The sequence below is a fragment of the Cadophora gregata genome (genome assembly GCF_030347475.1).
Source record: "Cadophora gregata isolate MNR1 chromosome Unknown scaffold_13, whole genome shotgun sequence".
In the NCBI taxonomy this organism is placed as follows: Eukaryota; Fungi; Ascomycota; class Leotiomycetes; order Helotiales; family Ploettnerulaceae; genus Cadophora; species Cadophora gregata.
In genome coordinates this window covers 311,947-324,988 of record NW_026695936.1, presented here as the reverse complement: position 1 = coordinate 324,988, position 13,042 = coordinate 311,947, and the positions used below count along the sequence as shown (strand labels likewise).

Below are 13,042 nucleotides of genomic sequence, written 5' to 3'. Positions count from 1 at the left end.
CGAAAGTGCAAGTGGAAATAACAGAGGGTCAAATCTTTCGAGGTTTATGAAGTCAAAGTTGGCTCATGGCGGGGTACTGTACTGTAGTGGGGTAAAATGTCTTTGTGCTGAGAAGTGGCGGTGCCTCAAAATGCTGAATGATGCGTTCACCTGAGCCCAGCGCGTCTCCCCACGACGCGACCGCAATCAGCTCACCAGCTCTCTTCCCAAGCCAACACTCCGTCATGGCGTCTTCCTCAAAGCGCAAGTTTGATACCTTTAATTCAACTGGCGATCTCTCGAATATCACTGGCGCCGAGCTCAAAGCCAAGGCAGTTCGCACAATTTACGCCCTCGATATCGCTGCCCTCCGCGAGATAGCTGTCCATGCCGTGAGTTGTCCAACCGCCTCGAGCACCTGCAGCAATTGCTGATTGCCTAGCGATACAGTATGTCACAGTTCCGAGGATAGCAGATCACATCGACTCCAAATATGCCTTGAAACCCGCCGCCAAAGATGCTGCCCGAGCCCCAGCGAAGGACTTTTCCTCCTTCTCCAAAAGCTGCTGGCACGCCCTAAACACACAACACAAACGCCTGAAAACCAGCCAACAATTCTCCGCCACAGGCGATGTCCTAGCCATCTTGGAGTCCAGCAGACAGAAGATCCTCAAGGAAGCAGGTCCCGACACAGTCTGGCAGACTCGCCGCAACGCCCTGGAAGTGTTGAGGAAAATATGCAAGAGTATCGTGCTGTGCGAGGTCCAGGTTATCAGACACGAGCTAATGAAAGATGGTGTTGTGCTGGGTGAGTTCATGGGTACAATGTGTGAGATTGCGAGGGGGTTTGGGGAGGAGGAGAGGGAGAGGTATGAGGATGAGGGGTTGCTGGAGAAGATTGAGGAGTTGAAGGAGGTTTGTGGGGACTGGGAGGTGGATATGCCGGAATTGGAGGATTTGCTTGGGATTTTTGGGAGGTGATGAGGAGTTATAGCAGAATGGTGGAACATGGCCTGGTGTTGAAAAGTTGGGGATCGACGTATTTCTACGCCAAATAGGCCGGATGAGTAAAGCATTGCTGCCGATGGTCAAAACCAAGATGCAAACATTACCATGTAAGCTTTCTAAGCACTTCCTGTGCTCCTTCTTTTGAGCTATCATCCGGCCAGTTAATGGGCTTTCGTGTAGCAGATCTTTCATGATGACGTCTCAAACATTGGAACGGACTACACTTCCTGTCCTGATTTTGATCAAAGTAGGAAAGAAAAGCACCCAGTAATACTTGTAGGTCATGTTGCAGAAGTCCAGAGTGTTCGAGTCTCCAGGGAGGATCTCCCTGTCAGACTCTGCTTCTGAATCTCCCCTTCCACATTGTCTGCTTTGTAAGGTGTTCTATTGATTTATCTCAAGTACCATGATATTTTCTCTTGGATTTAGGGAAATTTTTTCAGCTTCCAATCCAGGAGTCAATGAAGACAAGTAGTGTTGATCTCATTTCATAGTCTAGACGCATCGCTTCTGGCCTTCTGTAGCTTCCCAGTAGGACTGAACTCTGGTCAACTTCGAGATGTCTACTGTCGGTAGATATTTTCTGTCAAATGCATAGATGGCTTAAAAATGAATCGTTGTACACCAATCAGAATCATCATTCGAAGGTCGTACTTACCCATATCTCTTTTCCTCAGCCCTGTTTGACTTCTACTTGAATATGCTGATTATAGGCAAGAGCTACCAAGATCAAAAGTTCTACTAAGCCTTCCATTAATCATTGAGCCCAGCGCAATATGCAATAATCAAATACCAGCATCTATCGAATAACTTCAGCGCAAATATCTTCTCTGTATTCTTTCTTTGTACTTCTCTTGATCACATCTCGTACCACAGTCATTACCCTCGACGAGCCAGAACTGCAAGACGTCAAGCAATATCTTTATCGATCACACATAACCCTCCTCCTTATCATAAGGCCCCAACTTACACGAAAATGGCCATACGGAATGTCCCTGATGGTCCTTGGCTCCATAAAAACTGGAGAGATAGGGGCACTGCGGGAGATCAGGAAGCAAATAATGAACCTGTCGAGCCTGAGGACGAAGTCATCGAGACGGAACATCAAAAAGCAGACAGTGAATCTGCCAAACCTGAAGATCCGGTCACCGAACCACCAGCTGAGGAAGAAGAAACAGCTAGCCAGCCGAAGTGAGTGCCTCTATACTGTACTGGAAGTTTTTCATACCTCACCAGTCTTCTCAAATACCATGCACCTCCCACCATTATACTTTCCGTATCAGTTGCACATTGGCTAACAAAACTTCTTGTCTATCTATCCAGAATTTTCGAACATCCTCCCGGTTTACTACCTCGTGATTTCCGGTCTCGTCTCCCGAACATTTTAACGAGTCCTCCCCCACCATCCCACAGCGAACTCGGTCAACTCTTACGCAAATGCGACGCGTTCTTCAACCAGTTCCGGACTCAGCAACGTGCTTTTTACATATGGGCTGAATATCACAACGATAGGGCTGATAATACGAGTGTTAATATCATCAAGTGGATTGTCGACCAGGATCAGGAGTATGTCGATATGGAGAAGGATCGGAGAAAGGTTGCGCCAGATGGAAGTGTTGTGGACGTTGAGTAGACAGGTGTGCCGAAGGAAGGACAACAATGATTCGATAGATTTCTTGAATGGCTACTGAATTGGGGGATCTTCCATCGATAGCCGTGGGGAATGGTTTGTGGGTATTGGCATAATGGTGTGATTTTGAGTAGGCTGGATAAGAGAGGGGCAGATTTGCGAGCATAATACTTGTCTCAGCGGCAAAGAATTATGAATAAAGAACAGCGCTTATAATTTTTCAAGGCTCATTGTCACTGGGTAACAATTTCCAAGGTCTGTTCACATACTGATTGTGAGCTTTTTTTCTTTCATGTTGCTTTGATCGGCAGATACGGGGGATGGGTTCTGCTGTCTTGGCCACAAAATCTTCAAACACCAGCAAGGCAGACGTCTCAATAGAAGAAACTTCAAGGTATTGACACGACCCCTGAGATATGTCTTTGGAAGCGGCATACCAGGATGGCTCGTTAATGCGTGATATCGGGATTTGCGAGCTGGTGAAAAAGAACCAACTGTTTCTCTCCCTTTCATCGATTCCAACCCTTGAATAAAGAGATATTGACGATTATGGGAAGCCAAATTTGGACTTGGGGAGATTGGTGGTTTAGTTTAGACTGGGAGTTTGTATTTTTGTTCGCATCGTCATGACATTGATTTGGGAGGACTTGGACGCTATCTGACGTTAGAGAAATATTTGGGGGTGCGGCAAGCACGAAAGCACTTTTCATCGGTAGCTAGCCTTACAATGCTATGTTGATGTGCCCGCAAGACACTACAAATAACCATTGGTGATCCCCATGCTGAAACTGACTGCCCCTCCCTCTCCAATTCTTCCGAAGGGGCTAAACATTGCAGAAATCCACAGAAACATAAATTTCGAATCCCTGGGATTGCGGAATAGCAGAAAAGTAGTGGAGTAGATTGAGGTACGTTGTGATGTTTTGTTCGGCGTCCCCTTAAGCGATGGGCTCCCGATGAGATGGGACCTACACGCAGCTCGGTGATCACAACACTCGTCAAGTTCTTGCTTATTCTTGCCTTCAGAGACCCAGGAATTGAAATCCAATTTGGAAGCACTTACAGCTAAAGTATACAGAGGTAAGGACCGAGTACGACGCCTTGTGGATATGAAGATATTCATCACGTGGTCGCACCTTCTGTCTCACGCTTCCAAGTAGGCTGCACATTTGCACTTGCACGAATAACCTTTACAGTTTCTGGATCGATTCGAGGCATCATGTTGATCGTAGCTGCTTCGTATTATTCAGAATAGAAACGTTCTGCAGGATATTCGACATATCCCAGTCAGTTTCTTACTCTCGACTGCGAGCAATTGCGCAGAACCAAATATTCCCGTCACACGACGAAGTCTCCAGTGTTAAAGAGAGGGGCAGCAGCTCACCAAGAAACTCTCGGTATATTTCCTGAACGAGATTTCGGACTAATTCTGTAAACAGACTGGTGGACCCCTTGGCAGACCGCCAACGGGCATCGATTCAGCCCATCCATTGGCGGAAAATTAACCGGCAGAGGGTCCCGATGATGCAGAGTGAGGCCAGAGCGACAGGGAGAGCTCTTTGTGAGACTTCACAAGACCATGAAGAATCTCAGCTAACAACTATATCTTCCCAAGCCCAACCTTCTCCTCCCTATCCTCATATTTCTGCTCTGATTTTTTCATCTGCTGCGCTTTGTGCATCCATTATTTCTTCACTTTACTTTGTATTATCAACAATTGCAGCATTCCAACAAAGACGCAGTCCAGCATCATATGCAAATCCTTGGCTAGCAAAAGCGGGCTGATCTACATTAGCACGCTCCCAAGCTCCCAGAGTAGCATCATCATCAGCAAGACCTGCTTGCCATTCCTCCTCGAATTCCTCCTCGAATTCCTCCTTTTCACACAACAATATAACACAAAATGGCTTTCCGACAGCGACTCGCGAAGCCTCTTCTATACACGACAGGAGCAGCAACTCTTGGAAGTGGTATTCTGTACTACAGCTACCGGCCGCGAAACATCCCTGGATCCGACCCCGCCGTAGTTTCTCCTCCCGGCTATGGGGCAGAAGGCGGATTCCGCCCTCCACGATTTCCCAAAGTCAAAACTCGAGATGAACAAATCGCAGATCTGAAGCGCAGTGGTGGAAGCAAAGGCGTTGGATTGTTGAAATCTGCAGACGATGCTGCACCACAGAATGATGCGGATGTCTACGACTTGCTGGTAATTGGTGCGGGGGCTACAGGTGCGGGAATTGCTCTGGATGCTGCGACGAGAGGATTGAAGGTTGCAGTCGTCGAGAGAGATGATTTCAGCAGTGGAACGAGTAGTAAGAGTACAAAATTGGTGCATGGAGGTGTGCGATATTTGGAGAAGGCAGTTTGGGAGTTGGACTACAATCAGTATGCGTTGGTCAAGGAGGCATTGAGGGAGAGGAAATTCTTCTTGGATACTGCACCACATTTGTCGAGTTGGTTGCCGATCATGTTGCCTTTGGATAAGTGGTGGAAAGCCCCATACTACTGGGCCGGAACGAAATGTTACGACTTCTTGGCCGGGTCGGAGGGAATTGAGAGCTCGTACTTCTTGACCAGGAGTAAAGCTTTGGATGCCTTCCCTATGCTGAAGAAAGACAATTTGGTGGGAGCACTGGTATACTACGATGGAGCACACAACGATTCGAGGATGAATGTGTCACTGGCTATGACTGCTGCGTTGTACGGCAGTACAGTTGTCAATCACATCGAAGTTACCGGTCTGGAGAAGGATGCGAATGGACAGCTCTGCGGAGCCCGTGTCAGGGACCTGGTGCAAGACAAGAATGGAAAGAAGCCAGATGAATTTGTCATTCGGGCCAAGGGCATCATTAATGCGACCGGACCCTTCACAGATGGCATCCGTAAATTTGATGATGAAACAGTCAAGGACATTGTCGCGCCCAGTTCTGGAGTCCACGTAATCCTGCCCGGATACTACAGTCCTCAAAAGATGGGACTCATTGATCCCAAGACCTCCGACGGAAGAGTTATCTTCTTCCTTCCATGGCAAGGAAACACGATTGCAGGAACAACCGACTCCCCCACCGAAATCTCCCAGAATCCCGTTGCAAAAGAAGCAGAAATCGACTGGATTCTATCCGAGATCCGTCACTACCTGTCCCCAGATATCAACGTCCGCCGAGGTGATGTCCTAGCGGCCTGGTCTGGTATCCGACCTCTCGTTAAGGATCCCAATGCGAAGAATACTGAATCCCTTGTCCGGAATCATCTCATCAATGTTTCCCCATCTGGACTTCTCACCTGTGCAGGTGGAAAATGGACCACCTACCGTCAAATGGCTGAAGAGGCTGTTGATGAAGCCATTAAGACCTTCAATCTCCAAACCGGTCCTGTGAGGAACGCCCCCGACATTAGCGGCACAGAGCAAGTCGACGACGGCGCTCGCCTAAACGGTACTTGCCAAACGCACCAAGTCAAACTTGTCGGTGCCCACGGCTTCTCCAAAACCCTCTTCATCAACCTCATCCAGCATTTTGGAGTTGAGACAGATATCGCTAAGCATTTGACGGAATCCTACGGTGATCGTGCCTGGACTGTCGCAGCTCTCAGCAGTCCGACAGAACGACGTTTCCCTGTCCGAGGCGAGCGAATCAGCCCGCTTTATCCATTCATTGATGGAGAAGTCAGATATGCGGTCAGACACGAGTATGCACAGACAGCTGTTGATGTTTTGGCAAGGAGGACAAGACTGGCGTTCTTGAATGCCCAGGCTGCTCTCGAGGCTGCGCCAAAGGTTATCGATATTATGGCGCAGGAGCTGAAGTGGGATTCGAAGCGGAAGGACCTTGAATGGACTGACAGTACGTATTCCTTTTCTTAAATACCCTCTTCATATGTAGGTGCTCTATGGGATCATCCTCGATCCCGAAGCTTCATCAAAATGTTTGAATACGTCCTAACATCTACTTCCCACAGCCGTCAAATTCCTCGAGTCCATGGGCCTCCCGAAATCCAAGCTCACCGCAACCCGCAAGCAAGTCGAGAGTGGAAAGCTGTCCTTTAAAGACAGTATCGAGTACAAGATGTACTCCAGGCATGATCAACCAAATGATGAGCTCGAGAGTGATGCGAAGCAGAGCCCGATATTGAAGCCGGGAAGTAGAGCAGAGGCGTAGGTTGTGATTGGGAAATGGGGTTAGCTGATGGACCAGTTCTTGAGATGGAACGAGATCCGAAGAGAGAAATGATTGGATAGCAAAACATTGGATAGCAAAGATGGCAGCCGCGAATCGGTTTGCATATGTACATATTCCCCCGCGCGCGTGTACTGCACAGGGCAAAAACGGGCTAGGACGGCGGGTGTTCCGGTTACAGTACTGGGTTCGAGGCGAATCGAATGATAATTCTGCTTGAAATACCAAGGTGAAAATTCATAAGTTATGCTGTCTTTTGTATTTCACATCTTCTTTGTGGTTGTGAAGTCCCCAGATGAGGCTTGGAAAACGGACGAGGGAAGGAATGAAGCGTTGGAAAGGAGAAAGACTTGAAGGGCACGCTATTGTGGGAATTGTGGAATCATTCTCTGCCAGGAGCCAGAGCAACTACCTGGTGTAAATGATGATGAGTAGTTTGACTAGGCTGTCTTTCACTCCCAATTCCTCACCAGAATCGGCTGATGTGGGTTTCTTGAGCGTGAAATAAAGCATAAACCACAGCTTTCTTGAAGAAAATCTGGAAATGGTACAAATTACATGTGTAACAAGCATTGTGGAATACAAGCTCCCGAATATAACTCAAAGCGACCTGCGCTATACTTGGACCAGACTTTGGTAGCCTGCTCTCAATAGCTTTCACTTATGTCATGACCAGGGCTTATCCTAGCATTCGGCTACACAACTTCTCTGATACAGCGTTTACCTGTATCATTTAGAGACCAATATTAGAATGTAAAATAGCCAGAAATATGGGTTCTCCGTTCGAGTAGTAGAATAATGAGCTTCAGGTCTATCCTCTGACACTTTACCTTGCAAGGCCGAGCTCCTTCCAAGTATATGTTACGAAATTAGAAAAGGAAGGAACACAAGGACTATGATCATCTCGCTAAAATGATATAAAGATACATCCAGAAAGCGCTCTCATGCCCTCAAGCCATCAATCAACCTCACCTCCAAGAAGAGTCATGGTCTTAGAAACCTCAAGCAACTGGCGAGAATCTTCTCCAGGTATCTACACAAGGCCTCTCGATGAACCAGACTTATACTATACTACAAATGCCAAAATCTGGGAGAGAACAGGTCAGACAGCAAGCGCAATCACTGTACATGTTGGGATCTCTCTACCATTGTCTCCAGAAGATGACAGACGTGCAGTTGACCTTCGGGTTGAAAGGTCATTGAGGTATGCTTGGAAACAGATCAGGTACCACTGTCCTGTTCTGGCATCAAGTGTTGAGCTGGACCCGAAGACCAATTCATGGCATCGTACATACCGGGTGGCGAATGAGAAGAAGATCATCGATAAATGGCTCGAAGAAACCTTCACGTTCTGTCATGGCACGCAGACCGCGAAGGAGTTTTTAGACTCCGATCCTCCAGTTCCGTTTTCTGCGCTATTCGTGTTTCCAAATCTCCATAACGAACAGTCTCAATTGTCAACCATTGAATACAACATCATTCTTCGGTGCCGACACGATGTGATGGATGGCATGGCAGCATATGCTTTCATGGATAAACTACTTGGCTTCACTGCAGAGGCGTTCATGGCCAAGGATAATATACCCGATGTGATATACGGGAATGAGCACAGAAATCTGGCTCCGCCATTTCGGACTATGCTGGGTGTTTCGTCAACCAAGGTCTTCACAGATCAGGATCTCAAGGTGGTCCGAGATAAGAGGAACAAAAATCGTGAAAACGCTCTCTCAGTTCCATCGAAGAACGCAGATTCAATACCAGGCAAAACGCGCTCCTCGACTCTCAAATTCACTTTCGATGAGTCTCAGCGGGTCATGGCAGCTTGCAAAGCCAGGAAAACGACTGTAACACAAGTCATCCATGCAGCCATCGCACTTGCCGTTCGAGATCTACAAGCCCGTGGGGAGCATGAAAGACAAGCCAAGTACGTGAGCTACGTGATCATGAGTCTCCGAAAATATTGCCGGGAGCCGTATAACGGTCCCGAATTCTCCATGATGACATGCCACGCCAACTCTACTTCCCTGATGGTCGTCGATGTTATCATCCCCTCATCAGCAAGTACAATCGCCAGAACGTGTCCAAAAGAGTTCAGCACAGTCCTGAAGTTCTACCAGGAGGAAGCTATCCCGAAGGATCTGCTGGAAGCCGCACTCTGTTTCGCTGCTCGCACCCCAATTTGTCCCTCTGTATCTTCTCCTCTACCAGCTCCAACCCAGAGTGCCAGTGTTTCGCTATCTAGCAGAGGCATCACGGACTATCACGTGAAGCATAGATACGGACCATTCGAGGTACTGGATCCTTGGTGCATGGGGACGGAACTGTCGATTGCGCTGGGATTGGCTGTGAATACTTGGAAAGGGGAGATGTGCCTTTGTGCTGGGTATAATATGGTGTTTCATGAGCATAAAGATGTGCAGCTGTTTCTGGAGAGCGTGAAGAGAACCGTCATGGAGGGACTGGATATCGTTTAGTTTGTTTGGGTTTGTGGTGGTAACATTGCTTGCGAAGGTTTATAGAAAATTGAACATGTATTTGGTTTAATATATCACTCACTTTGAAGGATCTTGGGGCGCAAGCTGTGGATTGTGTTGCAACTCCAGCTGAAGGTACGAACTTGCATTTCTTGAAAGGAGCTGCAGACAATCTTAAGAGGTATTCGAGTCACGTGCAAGTGCGGGGTAGTGAAGTCAACAAACCAAAATGCCAATTAGCGAGCCCTGCTGACAGTCATATCCCCTATTTCCGTTGCAATGAAGGCTATTGGTTCTCATCTAGAGAAAAACTTGGATTCGGAAATACCCAAAATCAAGGCGCTTATGAAGGTATGATTCTGATAGATAAATGTTCTCATGACGAGTTTGGTTGTGGAATAATAATTATGGTTGAAGGGTCCACGGGAATAGGCTCGGATTTATGATCTTAACGCACCAACTTGCAGAAAGTGGAGATAAATACATTTAAGCCTGCAACTAAAGGGCATATCGCCGATAGGATCAGCAGCCGATTGGATTAGCAGCCGCTCCAAATGATGCCACAGAATGCTCTTTTGCCCTAAGCAGGTGACGTATTGTTAAACACAACCCACAGCTGGGGCTTTGTGTTAACGCCGACGCCAAGTACAATTGAATTCTATAGATATGTGACTGATTCCAGATCACAAAGTCTTTTGAAAGACCATACAACAAATAATTAGATCAACTAGGAACATCCAAAATGGCACCTCAACTCCCCACACGCAAACTTGGCAAGAATGGACCCCAAATCCCAGCCCTTGGGTTCGGACTCATGGGTCTCTCATCTTTCTACGGCAAGCCTCCTGCCGACGAAGAACGCCTCAAGGTCCTCGATCGTGCCTACGAGCTCGGCGAGACTTTCTGGGACTCTGCAGGAATCTATGGCGACAGCGAAGATTTGGTGGGAAAATGGTTCGCCAAGAACCCTGAGAAGCGCAAGGATATTTTCCTAGCCACAAAGTTCGCATTCAAGATCACTGCCCAAGGCGAGAGGATCGTCGACTCGACTCCTGAAAATGTCAAGGAGTCGTGCGAGACGAGTTTGAAGAGGCTGGGTGTGGAGACGATTGATTTGTTTTATTGTCATCGTGTGGATAAGGAGACGCCGGTTGAGAAGACGGTGAAGGCTATGGCTGAGTTGCAGAGGTACGACTGATGAATCTTGCCGAGTTGATGAGTAGATTATATTCTGACCAGGGAATCTGTAGTGAGGGAAAGATCAAGTATATCGGACTCAGTGAAGTCTCATCAGAGACTGTCCGTCGTGCCTGTAAGGTCGTCCATATCGACGCCGTTCAGATCGAATACTCGCCATTCTGCATCGAGATCGAGAATCCTCAGATCAATCTTCTGAAAACCTGTCGTGAGCTCGGTGTAGCAACAGTTGCCTACTCTCCACTCGGCCGGTAAGTTCTGACCCCAATACGTAAATAAATCAGTGACTGACGACCCCACAGTGGCATGCTCACAGGAGCCTACAAATCACGCGCTGATTTCGCAGACGATGATTTCCGCTTGCACTCGCCACGATTCTCAGCCGAGAATTTCGACAAGAACCTCAAGCTCGTGAACGGGCTTGAAGCTCTTGCCAAGAAGGAGAACTGCACGGCCGGCCAGCTGACTCTTGCGTGGCTGTTGGCTCAAGGAGATGATATTCTGCCTATTCCTGGCACGAAGAAGATCAAGTATTTGGAGGAGAATCTGGAGGCTTTTAATGTGAAGTTGAGCAAGGAGGAGGAGGCTGAGATCAGGAATCTAGTAGAGAATGCTGAGGTTCATGGAGAGAGGTATCCGGAGGCTATGGCGGGATACTTGTTTGCTGATACGCCTGCTCTAGAGGCTTAGAAAGGTTTTTATATATCGGAGGAAGGACTTGAAACCATAGTCAAAACGTCATCAATAACTTCCTCAAAAGAGTCTCATATTTCTGCTTGTTGCAATGTTTTAGCGCCGCTGTATGTAGACCCCCAGGATCCTTCGAAAACAATCTACTTAGTCAATAGCTGACGAAAATTGGTCTTGACAGGCATGCAACAAAGACTTATATTTCTCTACAGTGTTTGAATTTCTATCGATACACCCATCCACCGGTTTTCGGAGGTGGTTTTGGACGTGGTGCTGGCGGTGCGAACGCCCCTGCAAGAGCCTCCAGATCCGCATCTGCCATTCTAGGAGACTTTCTGGGTATCGCTTCGTAGTCAGCATTACGTTGCAGCGGCGGAAATGAAGCCGGTCTTGTAACGACGACTTCAGGAGCCGGTGTACTTGAGGGATCTGGCGAGGATCATGTCAGCATTGCTGTAGATTCGTGGGGGGAAGTGTCTCGAAGTGGCCGTGTCGTTGCATCCGGTATTGGTGCTGAGCTGTGTTTTCTGTCTCGGTTCTTGGTGTATTTTGACCCGAATTTCGACCGCTTAGGATCCACTGGTAAGATTTCATCGATATCTCTCGCCTCATTTCCATCCATCTCCATTCTCGGTGTCTCTGCTAGCTCCTTTCCCACAACTTTATTAACATTATCACCGCTTGGGTGCAGTCTTTGTGTCTCTTCAAAGTCAAACGCCTCCATAGATGAAACACATTTCTTGTCGCCTGTTCCATCGCTGCCTTCTCGTATACTCCCTGCCTGTAGCTCGAATACCGATCCGCGATTTCCCTCACCACCTAGCTCAGCAGTTGTATATGGCCCATTGCGACCCTGTAGCTCCGATGCCCCAGCTTCTGGGGATGGTATTTTGTTCCACCATCTCCTTTTAGAATCCTTCTTCTCCGACCGTATCTGCCTACAGCGCCAAATTATCCCAGCGAGGAGGATCAGAAATAGTCCTCCAATTGTAGTAGAAAGTCCTATCGCAAATTTTTGGTTTTCATTGAGCGGTTCTACGAACTTCTTGGGCTTTGGTTGGGTTAAGTATACCCACGATAGTGCTGTCGATCGAGAGCATGGTTGCCCTTTGCAAACCCAGGAGCTGGGCGGTCCGGCCCCCGCCTGTCCGTCCGCTTTTGCCGCCTCTTCGATTTCCGACGAAAGAGATCCATTGTTGAGCATAGAAACGCGAGCCGTATATGTGATGTACTCGATGCTTTCATTCTGCTTGAAATGAGATCTAAATCCGAGGAAGCTGAAACACAATGCATCAGTGAGTCCTTGCAAATGGATCGGCAACGTACTATCCGCGGGCTATATTCGGCCCAATTGACCAAGGTACAGATATGGGGATCGTATACCAGTCCTTGAATCCCATTTCGTTGCCACTTGGATCGTCAAGTTGACGAATTTCCGAGAAATTGAACCTTCGTGACGTGTAAAGGGTCACCTTTACAATACATGTTACCCGACACACTTACTTGAAGAAATAATATGGGCGCACTTACAGGGGATTCATTTCCTCCAGAGAATATCACTACTTCAAAAACCGATAGATCGACGAGCAAAGGTGTACTACCCTCATCGATGTACTTGACATTTATGGTCTGGCCTCCAATCAGGTCATCCTCCACCCATGGGAAAACTTCGCTCACAACATTCGTAGCGAAGAGGAAAATATTGCAAAAGAACGAACTGGAAAAGCGCATGACTTGCGATATTAAGGTGAGTTTTCATGTCAAGTGCTTCATAAAGACATCAAGAAAGAATGATCGCTCGACCGAAAAGTGAGCGGCAGGATCCCTCATAACGCGAAACCAGATGAACAACAAACCAACGCCTTCTACCTTGAAAACGAGATGACACA

The 13,042-nt window shown here is 47.6% G+C and overlaps 7 protein-coding genes across 7 annotated transcripts; 5 read left to right on the top strand and 2 right to left on the bottom strand.

Annotated features, from left to right (window-relative positions):
* Positions 1–224: 224 nt before the first annotated feature.
* ONS95_003595 (uncharacterized protein) lies at positions 225–960 on the top strand (the record flags this gene model as incomplete). The annotated part of the gene is made up of 2 exons (XM_058496910.1): positions 225–371; positions 430–960. 2 exons carry the CDS (start codon positions 225–227, stop codon positions 958–960), a joined length of 678 nt encoding a protein of 225 aa, XP_058352852.1.
* A 939-nt stretch (positions 961–1,899) lies between these two features.
* ONS95_003594 (uncharacterized protein) lies at positions 1,900–2,764 on the top strand. Its single transcript, XM_058496909.1, has 2 exons — positions 1,900–2,178; positions 2,311–2,764. Exons 1-2 carry the CDS (start codon positions 1,964–1,966, stop codon positions 2,618–2,620), a joined length of 525 nt encoding a protein of 174 aa, XP_058352851.1. The 5' UTR covers positions 1,900–1,963; the 3' UTR covers positions 2,621–2,764.
* Positions 2,765–2,817: 53 nt separating this feature from the next.
* ONS95_003593 (uncharacterized protein) lies at positions 2,818–4,040 on the bottom strand. Its single transcript, XM_058496908.1, has 3 exons — positions 3,681–4,040; positions 3,321–3,626; positions 2,818–3,271 (listed from the first exon to the last, which is right to left on the bottom strand). The coding sequence occupies exons 1-2, from the start codon at positions 3,738–3,740 to the stop codon at positions 3,372–3,374; spliced, it is 315 nt and encodes a 104-aa protein (XP_058352850.1). The 5' UTR covers positions 3,741–4,040; the 3' UTR covers positions 2,818–3,271; positions 3,321–3,371.
* A 158-nt stretch (positions 4,041–4,198) lies between these two features.
* Positions 4,199–7,020, top strand: GUT2_2 (mitochondrial glycerol-3-phosphate dehydrogenase). Its single transcript, XM_058496907.1, has 2 exons — positions 4,199–6,459; positions 6,575–7,020. Exons 1-2 carry the CDS (start codon positions 4,521–4,523, stop codon positions 6,772–6,774), a joined length of 2,139 nt encoding a protein of 712 aa, XP_058352849.1. The 5' UTR covers positions 4,199–4,520; the 3' UTR covers positions 6,775–7,020.
* Positions 7,021–7,736: 716 nt separating this feature from the next.
* Positions 7,737–9,266, top strand: ONS95_003591 (uncharacterized protein; the record flags this gene model as incomplete). Its single annotated transcript, XM_058496906.1, has 1 exon — positions 7,737–9,266. The coding sequence occupies one exon, from the start codon at positions 7,737–7,739 to the stop codon at positions 9,264–9,266; it is 1,530 nt and encodes a 509-aa protein (XP_058352848.1).
* Positions 9,267–10,008: 742 nt separating this feature from the next.
* On the top strand, positions 10,009–11,837 carry ONS95_003590 (uncharacterized protein; the record flags this gene model as incomplete). Its single annotated transcript, XM_058496905.1, has 4 exons — positions 10,009–10,454; positions 10,517–10,714; positions 10,766–11,263; positions 11,335–11,837. 3 exons carry the CDS (start codon positions 10,009–10,011, stop codon positions 11,151–11,153), a joined length of 1,032 nt encoding a protein of 343 aa, XP_058352847.1. The 3' UTR covers positions 11,154–11,263; positions 11,335–11,837.
* On the bottom strand, positions 11,593–12,923 carry ONS95_003589 (uncharacterized protein; the record flags this gene model as incomplete). The annotated part of the gene is made up of 3 exons (XM_058496904.1): positions 12,684–12,923; positions 12,480–12,625; positions 11,593–12,430 (listed from the first exon to the last, which is right to left on the bottom strand). Exons 1-3 carry the CDS (start codon positions 12,882–12,884, stop codon positions 11,593–11,595), a joined length of 1,185 nt encoding a protein of 394 aa, XP_058352846.1. The 5' UTR covers positions 12,885–12,923.
* Positions 12,924–13,042: the final 119 nt, after the last annotated feature.

Bases quoted from the DNA above. Each gene is read 5' to 3' on its own strand.
- ONS95_003593 (XM_058496908.1), bottom strand. From the start codon at position 3,740: ATGAATATCTTCATATCCACAAGGCGTCGTACTCGGTCCTTACCTCTG. The intron at 3,627-3,680 runs GTAAGTGCTTCC...GGCAAGAATAAG, and splicing joins TACCTCTGTATACTTTAGCT to CAAGAACTTGACGAGTGTTG.
- ONS95_003594 (XM_058496909.1), top strand. From the start codon at position 1,964: ATGGCCATACGGAATGTCCCTGATGGTCCTTGGCTCCATAAAAACTGG. The intron at 2,179-2,310 runs GTGAGTGCCTCT...CTATCTATCCAG, and splicing joins GAAACAGCTAGCCAGCCGAA to AATTTTCGAACATCCTCCCG.
- GUT2_2 (XM_058496907.1), top strand. From the start codon at position 4,521: ATGGCTTTCCGACAGCGACTCGCGAAGCCTCTTCTATACACGACAGGA. The intron at 6,460-6,574 runs GTACGTATTCCT...TACTTCCCACAG, and splicing joins GGACCTTGAATGGACTGACA to CCGTCAAATTCCTCGAGTCC.